Source organism: Astyanax mexicanus, chromosome 13, assembly GCF_023375975.1.
Source record: "Astyanax mexicanus isolate ESR-SI-001 chromosome 13, AstMex3_surface, whole genome shotgun sequence".
In the NCBI taxonomy this organism is placed as follows: Eukaryota; Metazoa; Chordata; class Actinopteri; order Characiformes; family Acestrorhamphidae; genus Astyanax; species Astyanax mexicanus.
This window is the reverse complement of record NC_064420.1, coordinates 37,431,233-37,448,057: the sequence shown is the minus strand read 5'-3', so window position 1 is coordinate 37,448,057 and position 16,825 is coordinate 37,431,233. Positions and strand designations below refer to the sequence as shown.

Here is a 16,825-nt window from a genome sequence, read left to right as displayed (position 1 = left end):
GGTTTGAGTGAGTGAGTGAGACATTAATGACATTGATTACCTGCTGAAGTTGATGCAAGGGGAATCAAAGGCGTACAGTATCTACAGTGTTAATACGCGTCTTGTGGAGTGGATCTATAGAGCCCTATTAGAGGCTCTATACACCTATGTATACATATTTGACATCTAGAGAAGGTTTGTGACAAAATTAGTTTTTTTTTCAACAAAGATATACTAATTAACAGCAAATAAATGTCTGATTTATGGTAATTACCCCACTACCTAGATACCGGTGCTAAACTGCTAAAGAGTAGATGTTCTGCAGAGATGTGTGCCGAAACAAATCTCCTGTTTGCTGGAGCGAGATAAGAGGACTTGTGCACCATTACCTTTTCGCAGCCAGTAAATGAGTACATTGTGCAGTCAGTCCTTGGGTAGAGCCGTGGACACTATAAAAGTTCCAAAGGAACTGTGGCCACTAATTACCGCTCTAAAGGGAAGATCTTTCCAGGAATCCTACAGCACCATTCCTCCTTCCCAGCAGTGCACTGTTAAATTCTCTGAAATTACACACGGAATTGCCTTGACCAAACAAAAATGAATGGCGTGAACACATGGTTGCATCATCTGCAGTAAACCTTTACAACAGGTACATAAATTCTCCTTAGTACAGCAAGAAGCGTATATCACACCCCCGCAGGAGGTTCACCAAGGAGACTCTAAACTAATGAAAACTATAGTTGGATGAAAATGAACCAAAAACACAAAACAAAAGTCCAATAAATACAAATATAATTTGTTTGGAATCCCTTTTTCTAGCTTGTGTTAGCTTTCTGAGAGGTTTTATCACTCGTAGCCAATGGAAAGTATGATTCACAATTGGGCGATCAGCGGCACCTGCCCAAAAGTAGCACCTAAGTGCCTGCAGCAGATTTCACTCAAACGAAGAATACATACACTGTAAATAACTGTGTACACTTCATTAGCAGCATTTCATTTAGACTACTTGTGTGTCACTCTACATGCCACACAAGTAGTTCAGCAGTTCTAAAAGCAAAGCTACATGTAGCATGACAAATGCTTTTGCCTGGGTACATACCAGCTTTCTAAAGGCCTGCCCAGACGCTGCCTTCTCAACTGGTAATGGTTCCCTGGCTTGGCCTCTCCTCACTGGCTGACCACTTTTGGTCAGGTCCAGACAGCCACCAGAGGAGACGATGGCACGCCTTGCTGGCCAAACCCTTCTGATGCTAAACGCAGGCGGGCCCTGGTTTCCCTCGAGAGAGCCGTGCACGAGAAGCCACCCAAAAAGGGAAGACAGGCAGTCTGTGTGCCCAGACTGTAGCAGCACAGGTCTGTTTAATTTCCTTTACCTCTCCCTCTTCCTCAATGGGAGGGTCCATGAGGCTGCAGTCAACCTCCCTCCTCCCTTGTCAGCGCTCTAATCCACTTACGCTCCATTGCCTGGAAATAATGTAACTGCCGGAAAAAATGTCAAGAAATCCAAACTTAAACATTAAAGGGCAGACACCGCGTTTGCCTCAAAAGATTGCGACAGTCGCACAATAAATTAAGGTAATTGCACCAAGGCGCATAAGATAGGAGCTGATTTTAGAAGCTTTTCTGAGTCAGAGATATGTCTTCCAGGTATAGAGTCTTATATAATCCATGGTGGTTAGTCAGTAATTACCCAGACAACCAGTCAGCACTTCTCAATCAGCCCTGGTGTTGACACTTGTGACAGAGCGTACAGGAAGGCTTGAGGAAATGATTGGCATGACGTTAAGCATGATTGACCAGGGCCAAGAGGTGACTGCAGGTGATCAGGAGCTCAATGCAGGTGACTTAGCTAAACTTGGCAACGTGATACCTTTACTAAGTTCCCTGTGCTAAGTTTATTCTTTTTTCCGAAGTGCAGACAACTCTCCGTTCATGTGCTGCACGAATGCAAGATTTCCAGACACAACAATTTCCTCCCCAGACACAACATTTGACGGTAGAGCGACAGAACTCTACAGAGCGCACCCAAACATTTTTCGTGACAAGCCACGGATACGCCGTGCTCCACGACGGCGCTTTATGTCTCCACACTCTGGTCTGGAGTATCTGCGTTAATCGCCTGCAAAGCCGCTGGCCATTTCCATTAAGCTGGTTAAAAGATATAGGGGGGTCTTTTTTACAGATGACAAGATGACAGGAATCCCTTGCTGAAAAACTGCTAGGAAATACTTTAACGCAAAAATCTGTTTATTTTTTCAGCCAGGACTGATATGCCTCGGACATATGAATAAAACGCAGTGCATACTGTCACCCAACACAACTACCACAACAACCTCAATTGCGTGTTGATGGGGCGTAAATACACTCGCACATAAAAACGAATTCTCCATTTTTCACCCATTGCCCAAATCCAATTTGTTAGGACCCCTCCACAACTCACTTACCCAGGCCTCGTTCAATAGAAATCGAATTGCACAGATTGAACATCCCATTATCTGTTTGGGTCAGATCCTCGTCTGAGCAAAGTGGGAGAGGAGGGTGAGGTGAGGAGGCCCCGGAACGGAGGAGAGACGCGGCTCCGCGCAGTCCGCCGCCTTTAACAGGGTAAAAGCCCTCCATATTCGTCATAAGTGTTCTTTAAATTCATTAGCATCTCCAGGCGCTGGCGGAAGAAGTGCTAGTGGGGGAGGATTTCTTTAACAAGGTTAGACGGAACCCCGTAATGCGGTATTGTTCCAGCGCTGTCCTCGGCGTCGCAGACAGACTGCAAGCTGGAACTCACCAGGGGAGGGAGGCGCGGCGAAGGAGTGAGACAATAAAGCTTATCTTCAGCGTGAGGGCATTTTTTCCCCACTTAGCTTGACGCAGATGAGAACTGTATCCTTCACATATTCCACACACAACACCCGTCATGCTTGAGGGCTGCGCAACATACCGCTGTGGTGCTGCTGTGGTTCAGAAGGTCACACTGCCACACTTTGCCTGGCACAGTGCCTGCGAAGCTTTGATTACTTTGGGAAACATTTAATTCCATTCTAGAAATTCTACAAATTAAAGCTTGCTTTTTTATAGGCTGTATATTTGCATGTCTGTTGTCTAAACTTAAAATCACACTCAATAATACATCATATCAGGAACATTTACAAGTACTTTTAGAGTTCATCTAGAGCAGATAAAGTATAGTGAAATACAACTCACACATTTTCCAAGATCATTGCAAGATTTTCAACAAGAGCAAAGCTGTCAATTAGAGACAGAGCCTTCCAGCAGAACTAACCAGCACCAGCAGCTTCAATAAGCACTCGAGCCGCAACCAGCGCTATCCGACAAGCCGCTGACATGTCATGTCAAACGCTGGATGAAGATACACCTAAAATCAGAGAATTCACACCAGAATCCATCATTACCAAGACTAGTTGCAGCCTTAAACCAGCAGCGTCGGCCTTGGAAGCTGTGCTCCAGTGATTAGAATCATTTCAATAATAGATCATAACCTCAAGGCCGGGCCTTTCGGCATGTTTTTTCAGGTTCCGAGATAAGACAATTTGACAAAAGCATGGTTCCCCAGACTCACCTGCCACGGCTGACATCTGCTGGCTGGTCATCACCTGTAATGCGTTTAGGCAGACTGAAATCGCCGGCGGGGAAACCAGAGCGTTTTAGCCGTGGCTCTTAAACCACCGCAGCCCCAACCACGCCGTAATAGACTTCCTTCAGCTCCCGTGTCCGAGAGGAAGGGAAGCAAACTCTCATGGAAATTTAATGAGCGCACAAATCTTTAATTTCCCTCGCCCCGATTAGAGGGGCTGAGGAGATAATAATAACAGATACGGATACTAAATGAATACTAGATGCTGAATTTAAGTGCCGCAGCAGAGATGATTCTTTAATCTTGCAAAATGAATGTTTTGCACTGAAACTTTGCAAAAGTGCGCAGTGTCCTCAAGTTGTGCATAATTACAAAGCGGAAGAAAACTGGCTTACATTTTGTTATAAAACATATATATGATCATAAAGCAATTCATAACCATGAATTATACATGCTCCACCCACCACACAAATGTGTGAGGTTTTTGGGCAAAATTGTTGCAAAATTAGCTTAGGAAGAGCATTATCAGAAATCTTTTTCACCCTAATAAGACAAAAATGTAGCTACTAATAAAGATGAGATGTAGCCAGTTGCATATGGTAGCTTGGGTAGCCTGGGAACCAGCATTAACCGCTGATGTACCACTGACTAAAAAACTTAACATCTGATTGTTCCTCAGTGCCACAAAACGATTAAAAATGTTTTAGCAATGACAAAAAAGCTAAAAAAAACCTCTAAACAATGGCTAATTACCTTAAACCAGCCACTCGGTTATTTTCAAGCAGCCCCTAATGAAGCTTCATTGGAAAATTCAACACGCTTGCAGGAGAACACTAGTTATCTTTAACTCAGAGAAAGATGCTAATGACCTGTAGCTTTGGATTACCCTGCTGTTTTCCCTTACAAAATGATAGATACCTTTTTTTAATACTATGGCCAGATACACCAAAGCAAATCAATCAAATATTGATAATTCAAAATTTCAAATTATCAAAATTCAAAACTCTCCAACTCCAACTAGTTCTCAACTTTACTCACTATATATTTTTTTATTTCTAGCTTGCCTTGTCTTGCCTCCTTTCCTAGAGCTTTTGAGAAACCCCCCAAAACACTACTACCTTGTTCCTCTATGTGTAGTTTAAGGAAAGCAACAGTCTTGCTGCTACAACCATATATTCTCCACTCTTCACACATGAGGTGAGAAGCCCACAGGTTTGTTTCTATGTCTGGTCGCCACGGCTCATATCCATTCCTATTTAAAGTGTGTCTGTGTGTGTGTGCGTGTGGGTCTGAGGGAGACTGTAAGAATATTGCATTACTCTGTAGAAACTTTATTAAAAATCTAAAGGTTAGATCAACTTAAAATATATAAAAAATATATAAAAATAAATATATAGAGTATTATAGAGTGTTTTTTTTAAGGTTTTAAGCTTAACTTACTCTTAACACAATTTTTTTTGTATTTCAGTTTTGCTAACAATACAGATTCAAGACTTTTATGTTGTTTTTTTTTATGATCTCTTCACATTTGTTGAGTCAGGACTCTAGAACTATGAAATAACACCACATTTACTTACATGCAACAAGTCATGGGACAGGAACTGGTCTTGTGTCCCATGACTTTTCTTATTCCCACACTCACACTGACATGCGGGATGTGATCCACACTAAATGTGGATGTGATTTGTGCCAGAATTGCTTTTTTTTTTTTGTAAGCACGGACAGTTCAGGCCAGACAGTGCTGGTCACGATCATTACCGCACACTGTGCTGTCCACTGGGAGTGGTAATGCTTTCTTTGATGTATTTCTGTTCCTGCTCTAGAGTGGCACAACTGTCTAACTGCCTGCTTCTTAAGTGATTTTTCAACTACAGCTAATTTGCTAAAACCCAAAACTTAAATTATGCTGTTTAATTAGTTACTTTCTCATATAATGTTGGTCTGACTTTTTCTTACTTTTTTTTTTTTTTTACAGTGCATTCGTTTTGAGGTGTTCACATATTGTAAAGCTACAGCTGGAGTTTTCCAATGCTATTAAAGTAGAATAAAAACTGAGAAAATGGAATTACAAGGTTTTCCTATGACCCTGTGACAATGTGTAGGTCTTGTCTATGTGTCTAAATGTGTGTGAATGGGGTTGTGTGAATGGAATGTATGCACACAGCGAGGGCTGCGAGGGTAGAAGCCAGAGGGGCCTATAACTCCTCTTTAACAACCCTCTGATGTGTGGTGGGGCAGGACCCAGCTGGACTAGCTGACCCTTTACTGCAGGCCAGGTGTGGCCAAGAGGCCTCATTCACAAAGAACACTGAACTTCCACATCCTCACACCAGCTATGGATTTTAATAAAAGCAAGAGAACCGCTCACCTCCTTCTCATCATCGTGTAGTGGAGATCCTCTTCTTGCTTAATGTCAGCATGGTCACCGTTGACCCTCTCGCTTCCCTCGCTGTCGTCGCTGCTGAAAACAGAGGCCAGCTCCTTCTTGGGCACACGGGTTGGAGGCAACGGGATGGTGCGCTTCTCCGCCAAACGCCCACGGTTCTGCAGGAGCACAGAGGAGACAAACACATGCTCAGAGGCTGAGGACAGGCCCAGACACTCACATGCACTGCATTTAGCCAAAAGCCCCCCCAAAAAAGCTACCTAACCAGTATGGGGTAGCACCGTGCTTTCATCACGCTTTCGCCCAGAGTCTTCTGAGCAGCCAATTTCAGATTCTGCCCTCAGGTCACAATGTTCAAAACAGTCGTGAGAGCTCCCAGCCAACAAAATAGGAAACAAACCTGTGCAGAGCGGGAGTTCCCATTTTTTTTACACCTGGAGTATCCCTGAACTGTCTTTTTAGTGCTTTTTTTTTACAGACACTCTAAATACTCTAAACAAACCAAATATACAGGACATAGGTATTTCAGGACACAAATCCAACACTCTAAAGTCCTCATAACAAACTTTTAATACAATCAATTTGTCTACAAATTCAAAAAAACTCACAACAACAAAATTAAAATTAAAATTAAAGTTAAAACATCTTAAGCCCTATCCGGACGCGATTAGTTTCTCAGAGGGACGTCTGTGTAAAATATTTTACACTTCTACTCAGTGATAAAACTCTTGCATCTGGCCTGCAATTGAAAAAAAACAGGAGGACCAGGGAGTTTTTAGGCTTTTAGGCTTTCTCAGTCACATGACATCGCCTTCAGTAGCTCCTCCATTTCCACTCACTGTTGTGTTTACATGGATCTCCATGGAAACGTGTGCCCAAAGTGTAATTACCGCACATGGCAGTGGACAAATAGCTATTTTATTATTAAACGCAAGGTGAAGAAAATCAGCGATGACAGTCTGGACGGGACTAAAATTACTGGAGGACTACAGCGTTCAGCAAAAAACAGTAGGTAATTCAGCCAGTAATTTTACAGAAAAACACATACATGATCGTTCCGTATAATAATAAAATCACAGAAGGCCCCCCATAAAAGAGAAAATACCCCAGGACCCCCTGAGAAAATAATCCTGTCGAGGTAGGGCTTTATATGGTTTAGCCAATAATGCAAAAAAGTTGAGCAATCCTTATAGAACTTGGACATAGGCCAAGTCCCATTTATCCTCATGACTCTACTTAAAACTGTACTACACAAAATTTTGATTATTGGTTATTGATAAGGGCTGAACACTGCAATTAAATCTATTTTCACATCTAATATTATTATGTGTTATCTGTTTCTACATTAACAAATGCACACTCACACTTTTTACACCCACCATCAACATGGGATACCACAGAGCCTACATGACAACACCTGAGCAACCACCTGAGACACCATATGAACCACCTGGGATACCATAGCAACTGCTTAGCAACCACTAAGTATTATCATGGCAAGAGTTTCAAATACAATGCTAATCACCTTGCATCGCTGCAGCAACCACCTAGCCTACACTTAGCAACACCATAGCAAGCACATCAGTTAGCTTTAGAAACTAGTTGGAAACCATTTATCAACACCACAACAACCCTCATGGGGTACCACAGCAGCCACACAGCAGCAACCGATCAACCTAACCTATTAGTTTGTGCATTACAGTCATGCTAGCAGCTCTCTGTGAAGTGGACCTTATAGGGTGTGGGGTCCAAACCACAAAATGTAAAAAAAAAAGTTCAGTTGGAGGGGAACTTCAAGCTGTTTTGGGAGTAGTGAACAACAGTTTATCGCGGGAAGTTGCAGCACAGCATACGCATCAGTTACAGCATGTGTATTGAAGCGCATGTGAGGTTTTGTGTTTGATGATGATAACGCTGCAGGACGTTCTGTCCAATTGTGTTCTGAAGGTGTTCAATCATCTGCACTTCTCTTAGCCCACACCTCGTGTACAGTGTGAGCAGAATATAAGAGCACTGCTTAGATCACTACTACTACTGTATTAGTTAGCTATGTGACCAACTGTGTATGATGCTACTCACACAGAAACGCACAGAAACAAATCCTGTATTCAACAGTTCCTCTTTCTTCAGGGGGATGTTGAGAAATAACTGGAAAAAGTAGGTACGCGTGAATTTGACGCCTGTATTTACAGTAAACATGAAGCAGCAAAGGCGGTTGCTTGATTTGAGCGCTGAGTTGTGATGATTGTGTTTATACAATCAGCGGTCTGTGTTGTATCTCTCTGCATCTACACACTAGGGGTGTTAAAAAACATCAATATATGGGCGTATTGTCATATCATTTTTTGCAATGCTGTATAAACTCTCTTTTAATGAATATAGACAGTTCTGTGGTTCACTTTGTGTTGCGTTTAAACCCCACCCACTAGATAGCAGTGTTGTAAAAACTTAACTATATTAAACATAGATTTTATGCAAATAATAGTGTGTTTTTTATACTATAACAGTGCTCCTGAAATTTGATTTGAAAAAATATATATATAAAAAAACGAGTATACCCTTGAGCTGCCCAATATATGATTGATACATTTTCTACTGTCATAAATAATACACATCTCAGATATTTGTGATATAATGTGTATTCCTGCCCATTTAATTACAGAATGTGTAATTATGAGTATGTGAATAATAATAAATATTATGTATTAGAAAAATGGTTTATAGTAATTTAAATATATTTTCCAACCATGTTGTTGATAGCCCAGTGCTTAGTATCACAATATATGGCAATATGTTGTAACTGAGAACTTTAACATGATACATATACATGATATATACAGCTCTGAAAAAAATAAAGAGACCATTTCAGTTTCTGAATCAGTTTCTCTGATTTTGCTATTTATAAGTTTATGTTAAAAAAGGTACAGTGCTTTTAATCCTTAAATCCTTAAGTAATGCAAAGAAAACAAGATATAAGAGTTCAGAAATTGTTTAATATCTGGTGGAATAATCCTGTTTTTTACTCACAGTTTTCATTGCATCTTGGCATGTTCTCCTGCACCAGTCTTACACACTGCTTTTGGATAACTTTATGCCGCCACTCCTGGTGCAAAAATTCAAGCAGTTCAGTTTGGTTTGATGGCTTGTGATCATCCATCTTCCTCTTGATTATATTCCAGAGGTTTTCAATTTGATAAAATCAAAGAAACTCCTTTTTTGTAGATGTGCCATGCTGTGCACCCCACCCCACCCCACCCCTGCGCAAAAGTGCCAAAAAGGACCCTGTCACTGATAGGGCAGCAGAGGCTACGACTATTGATCCTAAGAGAAAGAGAGAAAGAAAGAGAGAAGAGAGCGAGGGAGAGAGAGAGACGATACTGATTCCATCTCTTCCGCTCTCTCTCTCTCACTTTCTTTCTCTCTCTCTCTCTCTCTCTCTCTCTCTCTGTCTCACACATCTAAAGAGATGGGAGGGATAAAGCAGAAGAGTGGCCCTGGGGGTTTACTGTGTGAAGCTGAGTGACCTTTAATGTGACCTGAAGGGGTCAGTGCAGATTATTGCGCCTCCGCGTCTCTCGCTGTGTGAAAAGAGGGGGTCGAGGAAGGAAGGAAGAAGTGAAGGAGGGAAGGAGGGAAGGAAGGAAGGAAGGATGAGAGAAGGGACTGTCCGGGGTTATAATGTATGGACGGACGTGCCTTTGAAATTTCAGCTCCGACTGGAAAAGCTATGTATGTGTGAGAGAAAGAGGAGTGTGTGTGTGTGTGTGTGTGTGTGAGGCACGCCTGTGTCTCGGCTCTGTCAAACTCTGCCGAGCCCTGCAGCTATCCTTACATCCACACGCGAGGCCAACGCGCATGCACACACACACACACACTCACTCTCTCTCTCTCTCTCACACACACACACACACACTCACACACAGCATCCCACAAGGACAGCAGTGTGAGTGGCAGGCCGGGGCAGGGGGGTGGGGAGAGTAGCCAAGAGGCAAACAGGTGCAGGCCCTCTGGATTCTCTCAAGTGGCATACATTAAAAGAAGGGGGAGAAAAAAGAGAGAAAGATGAAAACATCCCTGAGGATGAGCAGACTGCATAGTTCTACACATTTTTTTTGGTGTGTGTGTGTGTCTGTGTGTGCGCGCGCGAGAGTGTCTTTTTTCCTTTTGCAGAGGAAGCACATTTGCCTGTGTTTTCAGAGACTAAGATGCGTGTGAAAGCGCCAGAGGAACATGGAGCCGGAGCAAGTTTAGGCACACGCATTCCGACTTTTCTGATTGAGGAAAAGTCTTCGGAGAATACACACCGCTCTCACAGAGCCCAAAACACAGAGAAGTACAGTGCGGTACACTCGCAGACGTACGTACGCTTAGTGCTCCTCGTGTTGTCAAACTTTATTTTATTTTAACTGTAACGAACAGAACGTACTGTTATCTGAAAGTACGGAAGATTTGAGCAGATTTGAAAGTTTTACAGTATTATTCTGTGCTTATGTAACACAAATCAGTTTTAAAAAGACAAAGTACTGATGAGGTACTAACTAATAAACATACACACATGTATTTAATACAGTAGTATTTAATACAGTAATACTTAAGAAAGTACAGTATTGTGTTAATGCTTTAGGCTCAAGACTTTACTTTTTTCTTTCTTCACACAGGAATGCAGGCATTGGTGGTTTGAGTTATGCAGACTGGGTTTTTCACATAGTTACTGGGAGTGTAAGAGATGTTTAAGACAGTGGTTCATTTTGTGTAGTGTTAAAAAAACCCACAGGGTAGATAAATAGTTGTTGCACTCTGTCATTATATCCCTAGATCGCTGATATAACTACATAAAAAGTAAAGTTTTCTTTCACACATATTTTATAAATATGATTAGTTTTTATACTAAGACAGTTGTCCTAAAATTGTATTTAAGTAAATCGCAGTATATATATATATATATATATATATATATATATATATATCCTAATTATTACATTAAAAAGGATTAGTGCAATACTGCTACAAATTAACGATTAGTCGACAATGAAATTTGTAATCGATAAATTTAATGAACCGACTTTGTCAATTATATCGACTAATCGTTGCAGCCCTAGTCACAATGTATTTCATAACGCAATGCAACTGAAAACTGCAGTCTGCAACAAGGGTTTCAACTGCCACATTAATGTAAGGGCACCCTTTACATTTGTACAACATTTTTTTTTTCCACATAAAATTATTAATTTGGTAAATATTTGTTTGGTACAATATTATTTCTTTATTTTAATTTGTGTTGAAACTGGCTCTGACAGAAGGTGGGATGTATGTCAACCAGCGTAAATTTGGCTAATTAACACTTAATTGGCTGGTAATGATTGTGACCAGCAGTGTCTGGCTAGAATTGTCCATGCAAACAAGCGTATCCCACAGGCCACTGCAGTTTTTCAAGAAGACATACAAAATTCAAGGGACAATAGTACTAGTTTCGAAAATATACTATATAAAAAGTTGGCAACTTTCACTCAATTAAGAATAAGGGTGCAAATAGAACCAATAAGGGTGGGGAGTGATGCAATAGAACTACGTAGGTTTCCCTTTTAGTCGATTCTTAAAATTGAGATGCATGTAAAGATACACCTTTTTAAAAGTTTATCCTCAAGAAATGATTGTTATGTGTGTGTCTGATTAGAGTCATATTCAATCAATGAATCAATTTCATAATTTAAAAGTAAGTTTATACTTTAGTTTCTAGTAGACTTATAAAACGTGCACAAGAGCTTCCTATGAGATACTGAGTAATTCATTGTAGCTTCAGAATAATACGTATTAAGATTAATACCTGAATAATAAGCCTAGGGTTCAAGGGAGTAACACCTTAAGCTTCTTTGTATGTACATATCCTACAGCTTATTATAGTAACTGCAGTAACAGGTTTCAATAAAATCCAATGCAATACAACAGACATATACTGTAATATACTGTTTCAATATGTACAACTCCTAAAAATGATGGTTTTCTCTGATTTTACCAAATTGAAAATCTCTGGAATATAATCAAGAGAAAGATGGTTCAATCACAATCCATCAAAACAAACTAAACTGCTTGATTTTTTCACCAGGAGTGGCATAAATTTATCCAAAAGCAATGTGTAAGACTGGTGGAGGAGGACTAATATTGATTTCTGAACTCTTGAACTTAATAAATATGAGCTTGTTTTATTTGCATTATTTGAGGTCTGAAAGTTCTGCATCTTTTTTGTTAATTCAGCCATTTCTCATTTTCTGCAAATAAATGTTCTAAATGACAATATTTTGGGGAGAAATGTTGTCTGTAGTTTGTAGAATAAAACAACAATGTTCATTTTACTCAAACATATACCTATAAATAGCAAAATCAGAGAAACTGATTCAGAAACTCTCTTTAATTTTTTCCAGAGCGGTATATTGCTTTAAATGTTTTATACTACTGCCTACTACTCCCCACAAGTGTTATCAAGTAGGCAGGAATGAAAGTTCTACTAACCACATGGCCAACGCACACCAGGTCCCAGGAGGCATCTCCTGGCTCACTCGCCCCCTCCCTCCACACCCCCGCCCCCCTAGCTTGTGCTGCATCCTGGTGGAAAGCCCCAGCCCAGCCTCCAGCTTCTATTCAACGTGACTGACGCAGAACCGGGGGCGGCACGCTCAGTTTCCGGCAACACTTCCTTATAACGCAGGGTGTTCCAAAACACAAACATCAAATGCTGGGCTAAAGCTCATACACACACACAGACATAGACACACTGGCACACATTCACACACACACACACGCACACACACACGCACATACATACACACCTGTGGTCAGGTGGTTCTAAGGGATGGAAAATGTACTGAGCTAAATTTCCTATAAGCAGCATTTCTATGAACGAGCCCGCCCACATTAAATGTCTCTGTGGGCTGAGCTATATTTACACTGCCCATCAAGGAACAAACACACACACACACACTCGCATACTCAGACACACACACACACGCAAAAGTTTTGGTTATAATTGGAACAAACAGACAGACAGACAGAAAGGAAACCAGACCTATAGATGGATAGATAGATAAATAGACAGAAAGACATGAAGCCTGGAGCTTTACTTCTTTGAATGTCCATATTATAAAGCTTGTAGCTCAATAATGTTACATAGAAAACAATGAAACATAAAAAAATGTCAAAGTAAGTGCTTAAATATTGATTTTTTCCAAAATGACATCAGTGCTATATATATATATATATATATATATAGTCAGTAGTGTAGCCTCTTACTCTCAGGGTCATTCATACAGTTTGTGTATTCTTGTTATAGTGAATGTGAATGCTTCAGCATGGAAATTGATGGATTTTTTTCATTTTTAATTAATCCCAATCACAAGCACTGTCTAGAGTAGTCTGTTGGTCTGAGGTGATGATATTATCTCTGTAGAAGTTACTGAAAGGCCTTACTATGAGGAAAAGGCAATTATAGCTATTATATTTTACCAGATACATAACATAACTGAATTGGCAGATAAGGCAAGAAAAAAATGTTAAAATGCAGTTAAAGTCATAGGGAACTCAAAGAGTTTATACAAAAAACTCAAAATATATACAATAAATCTATATATTTTTTTGGTCAATAATACTGATGGCAGCAATGTGGCTGAAGCAGCAGTGACAACAGCAGCAGTGACAACAGCATGACATAGAGAACTTGAAGGAAGCTGTAGTTTAGTAAAGAAAAGTTATGTGGGCAGAGTTGCTAGTTTACCATTTGGACACAAGTTTGGGTCTGATTAGCACAAGCTGGCTTACCTGGAATAAGCTACATGATGTTGAAAAACCCCTGATAAATTCAGGAACATCACTAAAAATACGTCCAATTTTAAAATATGCCAAAACATCAACATTTGTGATAAGTTTGCAGTCAGACTGTCCATAAGAGATGTTCTAAGTGAACATGTCTCTTGAGTAGAGGCATATATGCCAATATTCAGCTCTGGAAAAAATTAAGAGAATACTTCAGTTTCTGAATCAGTTTCTCTGATTTTGCTATTTATAGGTATATGTTTGAGTAAAATGAACATTGTTGTTTTATTCTGTAAACTACAGACAACATTTATCGCAGATTTCATATAAAATATTGTCATTTAGAGCATTTATTTGCAGAAAATGAGAAATGGCTGAAATAACAAAAAATATGCAGAGCTTTCAGATCTCAAAACAAGTTCATATTCATAAAGTTTTAAGAGTTCAGAAATCAATATTTGGTGGAATAATCCTGTTTTTTAATCAGTTTTCCTGCATTTTGGCATTTTCTCCTCCACCAGTCTTACTCACTGCTTTTGGATAGCTTTATGCCACTCCTGGTGCAATAATTCAATCAGTTCAGCTTGGTTTTATGGCCTGTGATCATCCATCTTTCTCACAATTATATTACAGAGGTTTTCAATTTGGTAAAATTTAGAGAAACGCATCATTTTTAAGTGGTCTCTTATTTTTTTCCAGAGCTGTATGTGAACAATGTTGCCTTATCACCAAACAAGAAACTCAAAATCCTCACCCAAAATCCACAGCTTTACACTGGGCCAGTGTGAAGCAGAATGTACACAGTATAGGCAGTATAAACACTGGTCAGTTTTCAGAACACCCTGAAAAACTGCTTTCTTTTATCAGATGGAGAACTGAGAGTGATATTTTATTCTAAAATAAAATCAGAATATTATGGAAAAGCTAATGCTTCTATTCGTTTGGGACAGGTGTGCTTCCCTGGTGCTGGGGGACACACAGACACACACACACACACATATATACAGTATGTGTGTGTGTGAGTGTGTATACAGTATACATACTGTGTATACACACATAAACTTCCTCTATTTCTCTCTCTCACACACTTTCACAACACACACACACACATCGCAGTATCAGCCTGTGACATTCCTGCAGCTGCGCCACTCTTACACACACACACATTAATATACACACACACACACTTTCTCACACTCACATACACACTCACACACACACAAACACACACACACACACACTCTTACACACACACACACCCCATCCCCTAACTCCCCCCTCCGTGTTCTCCCCGGGGGAAGAATGCCTAATGAGTCACGCGTCTGTCTGCCGTAACCTCCGCCTGTGTGTGTGTGTGCGCTGTAACGCCGCTGTGTGTGTGTGCGGAGGCGGGATGGCGGGCAGACTTGGCGCGAGCTTTGCCGCTGCGGGGAGAGGGATGGAGGGGGGGAGCGGGGGAGACTGGGAGAGGGAGGGAGGGAGGGAGGGAGGGAGGGAGGGAGGGAGGGAGGAGTAGAGGACTGTGGCGGGCTGGAGGCAGTTACTGCACCTAGATTCAACTACTGGAACATACTGGAAAGAGAGAGCGAGAGAGAGATAGAAAGAGAGAAAAAGAGAGAAAATAAAATGAGAGAGCAATCACACTTTTACTGTTTTATGTTAAAGGTGGAGTGATATAAACTTTAAACAGCAATATTTACAAACACATTAATTTTCTGAGTCGAGAAAAAGGGTACTACTGTTGTTTAGCTATACATCTGTTATATATATATATATATATATATATATATATATATTTTTTTTTTTTTTTTTTTTTTACATACAATTTACATTATGTATTGACAGGACGTTTTGAAGTGATTAAGTGAGAAAAAGGTGAAAACAATTTAATTATTTATATTTTTCTCATAATAAATGTTCTAATTCAAATTACAGTAAAATTTATCTACTTATTAATGAAAAAACTTCTAATTATGGACCTCAGGACATTGACAATAAAATAAAAAATACAAGATTTGATTTAATACTTTATGGTAGTGTCTTAATATGATTTGATTTTTAATGATATCACTGTCATGCCAAAAGTCATGGGACAGGAACTTGTATCTTGTCCCATTAAAAAGTTCCACTTATGTTGCACTGAAGTTGGATGTGTGGTATTATGAGTAAAATGTTCATGTGATTTCTGCCAGTCACTTCCAAACAGTCACAGCTGATCACAATCATTACCACTCACTGTGCTGTCCACTGTGGGTTGTAATGCCTTTTATGAGGTATTTCAAGTATATATATATTTACTATAACAGAAAGAACAGAAGAGAAATCCAGACACTTGTGCTTGGCGGTGTGCATCACTATATATATATATATATATATATATATATATATACCCTAAAACCCACTTTGGTACGTTGCACATCTAGATCTCTATACAATTTGATATTTTTAATATACTTTTTAGGGGGGATTTCTCACGACATACTGTTCATAAGTTTTTACCCCATTATCACATTTTTTAAAAAGTTCTACAACTTATTTTAATGAACTACATAAGGAGGAAACAAACACGCATTTGCAACCAGCTTTGCTAAATTTCTTCCTAGTTGCTACAGGACAATGTACTATTTGGTTATAGACGTCAAAGGTCCAAACTCACTACCTACGCAGTTCTGAGCCATTTTAAATAAAGCACAACAAAAAAAAACTATTTTCCATCTCGTCATATGCTTGGATGCTGATTCTATGTTGTTACATTTTATATTCGAAATGCTTCCCCTTAAATCAACTATGCATTCTGAGAAAAAGTCCTAATCAGCCACTATAACTGTAGCTATAATAACTAGTGTGTTCTAACTCTGCTGTTTATATGAACTCAATACAAAGCCGTGCTTTTCTGCCACAACCCAAATGAAAATACAGTATAAGAGTGTATTATCCGAGCTGGGCCTTGATATAGCCTCCAACCACTAACCCACCCCCATGCCCCCCTTCGCTCGCCCGTCCCACGCGCTGAGCGGCCTGTTTCGGCCCACTGGAGCGCTTCCCCGCGCTGGGAGGTCAGTGGCAGT

The 16,825-nt window shown here is 40.1% G+C and overlaps 1 protein-coding gene across 3 annotated transcripts in view; it reads right to left on the bottom strand.

Moving 5' to 3' along the window:
* samd11 (sterile alpha motif domain containing 11) overlaps positions 1-16,825 on the bottom strand; it is a 94,881-nt gene that overhangs the window by 61,293 nt on the left and 16,763 nt on the right. For all 3 annotated transcript variants that reach the window (XM_007246279.4, XM_007246278.4, XM_015605083.3), the window contains exon 3: positions 5,937-6,112. In XM_007246279.4, the coding sequence (XP_007246341.3) occupies positions 5,937-6,112 (176 nt within the window). The remainder of the gene's footprint in view (positions 1-5,936; positions 6,113-16,825) is intronic.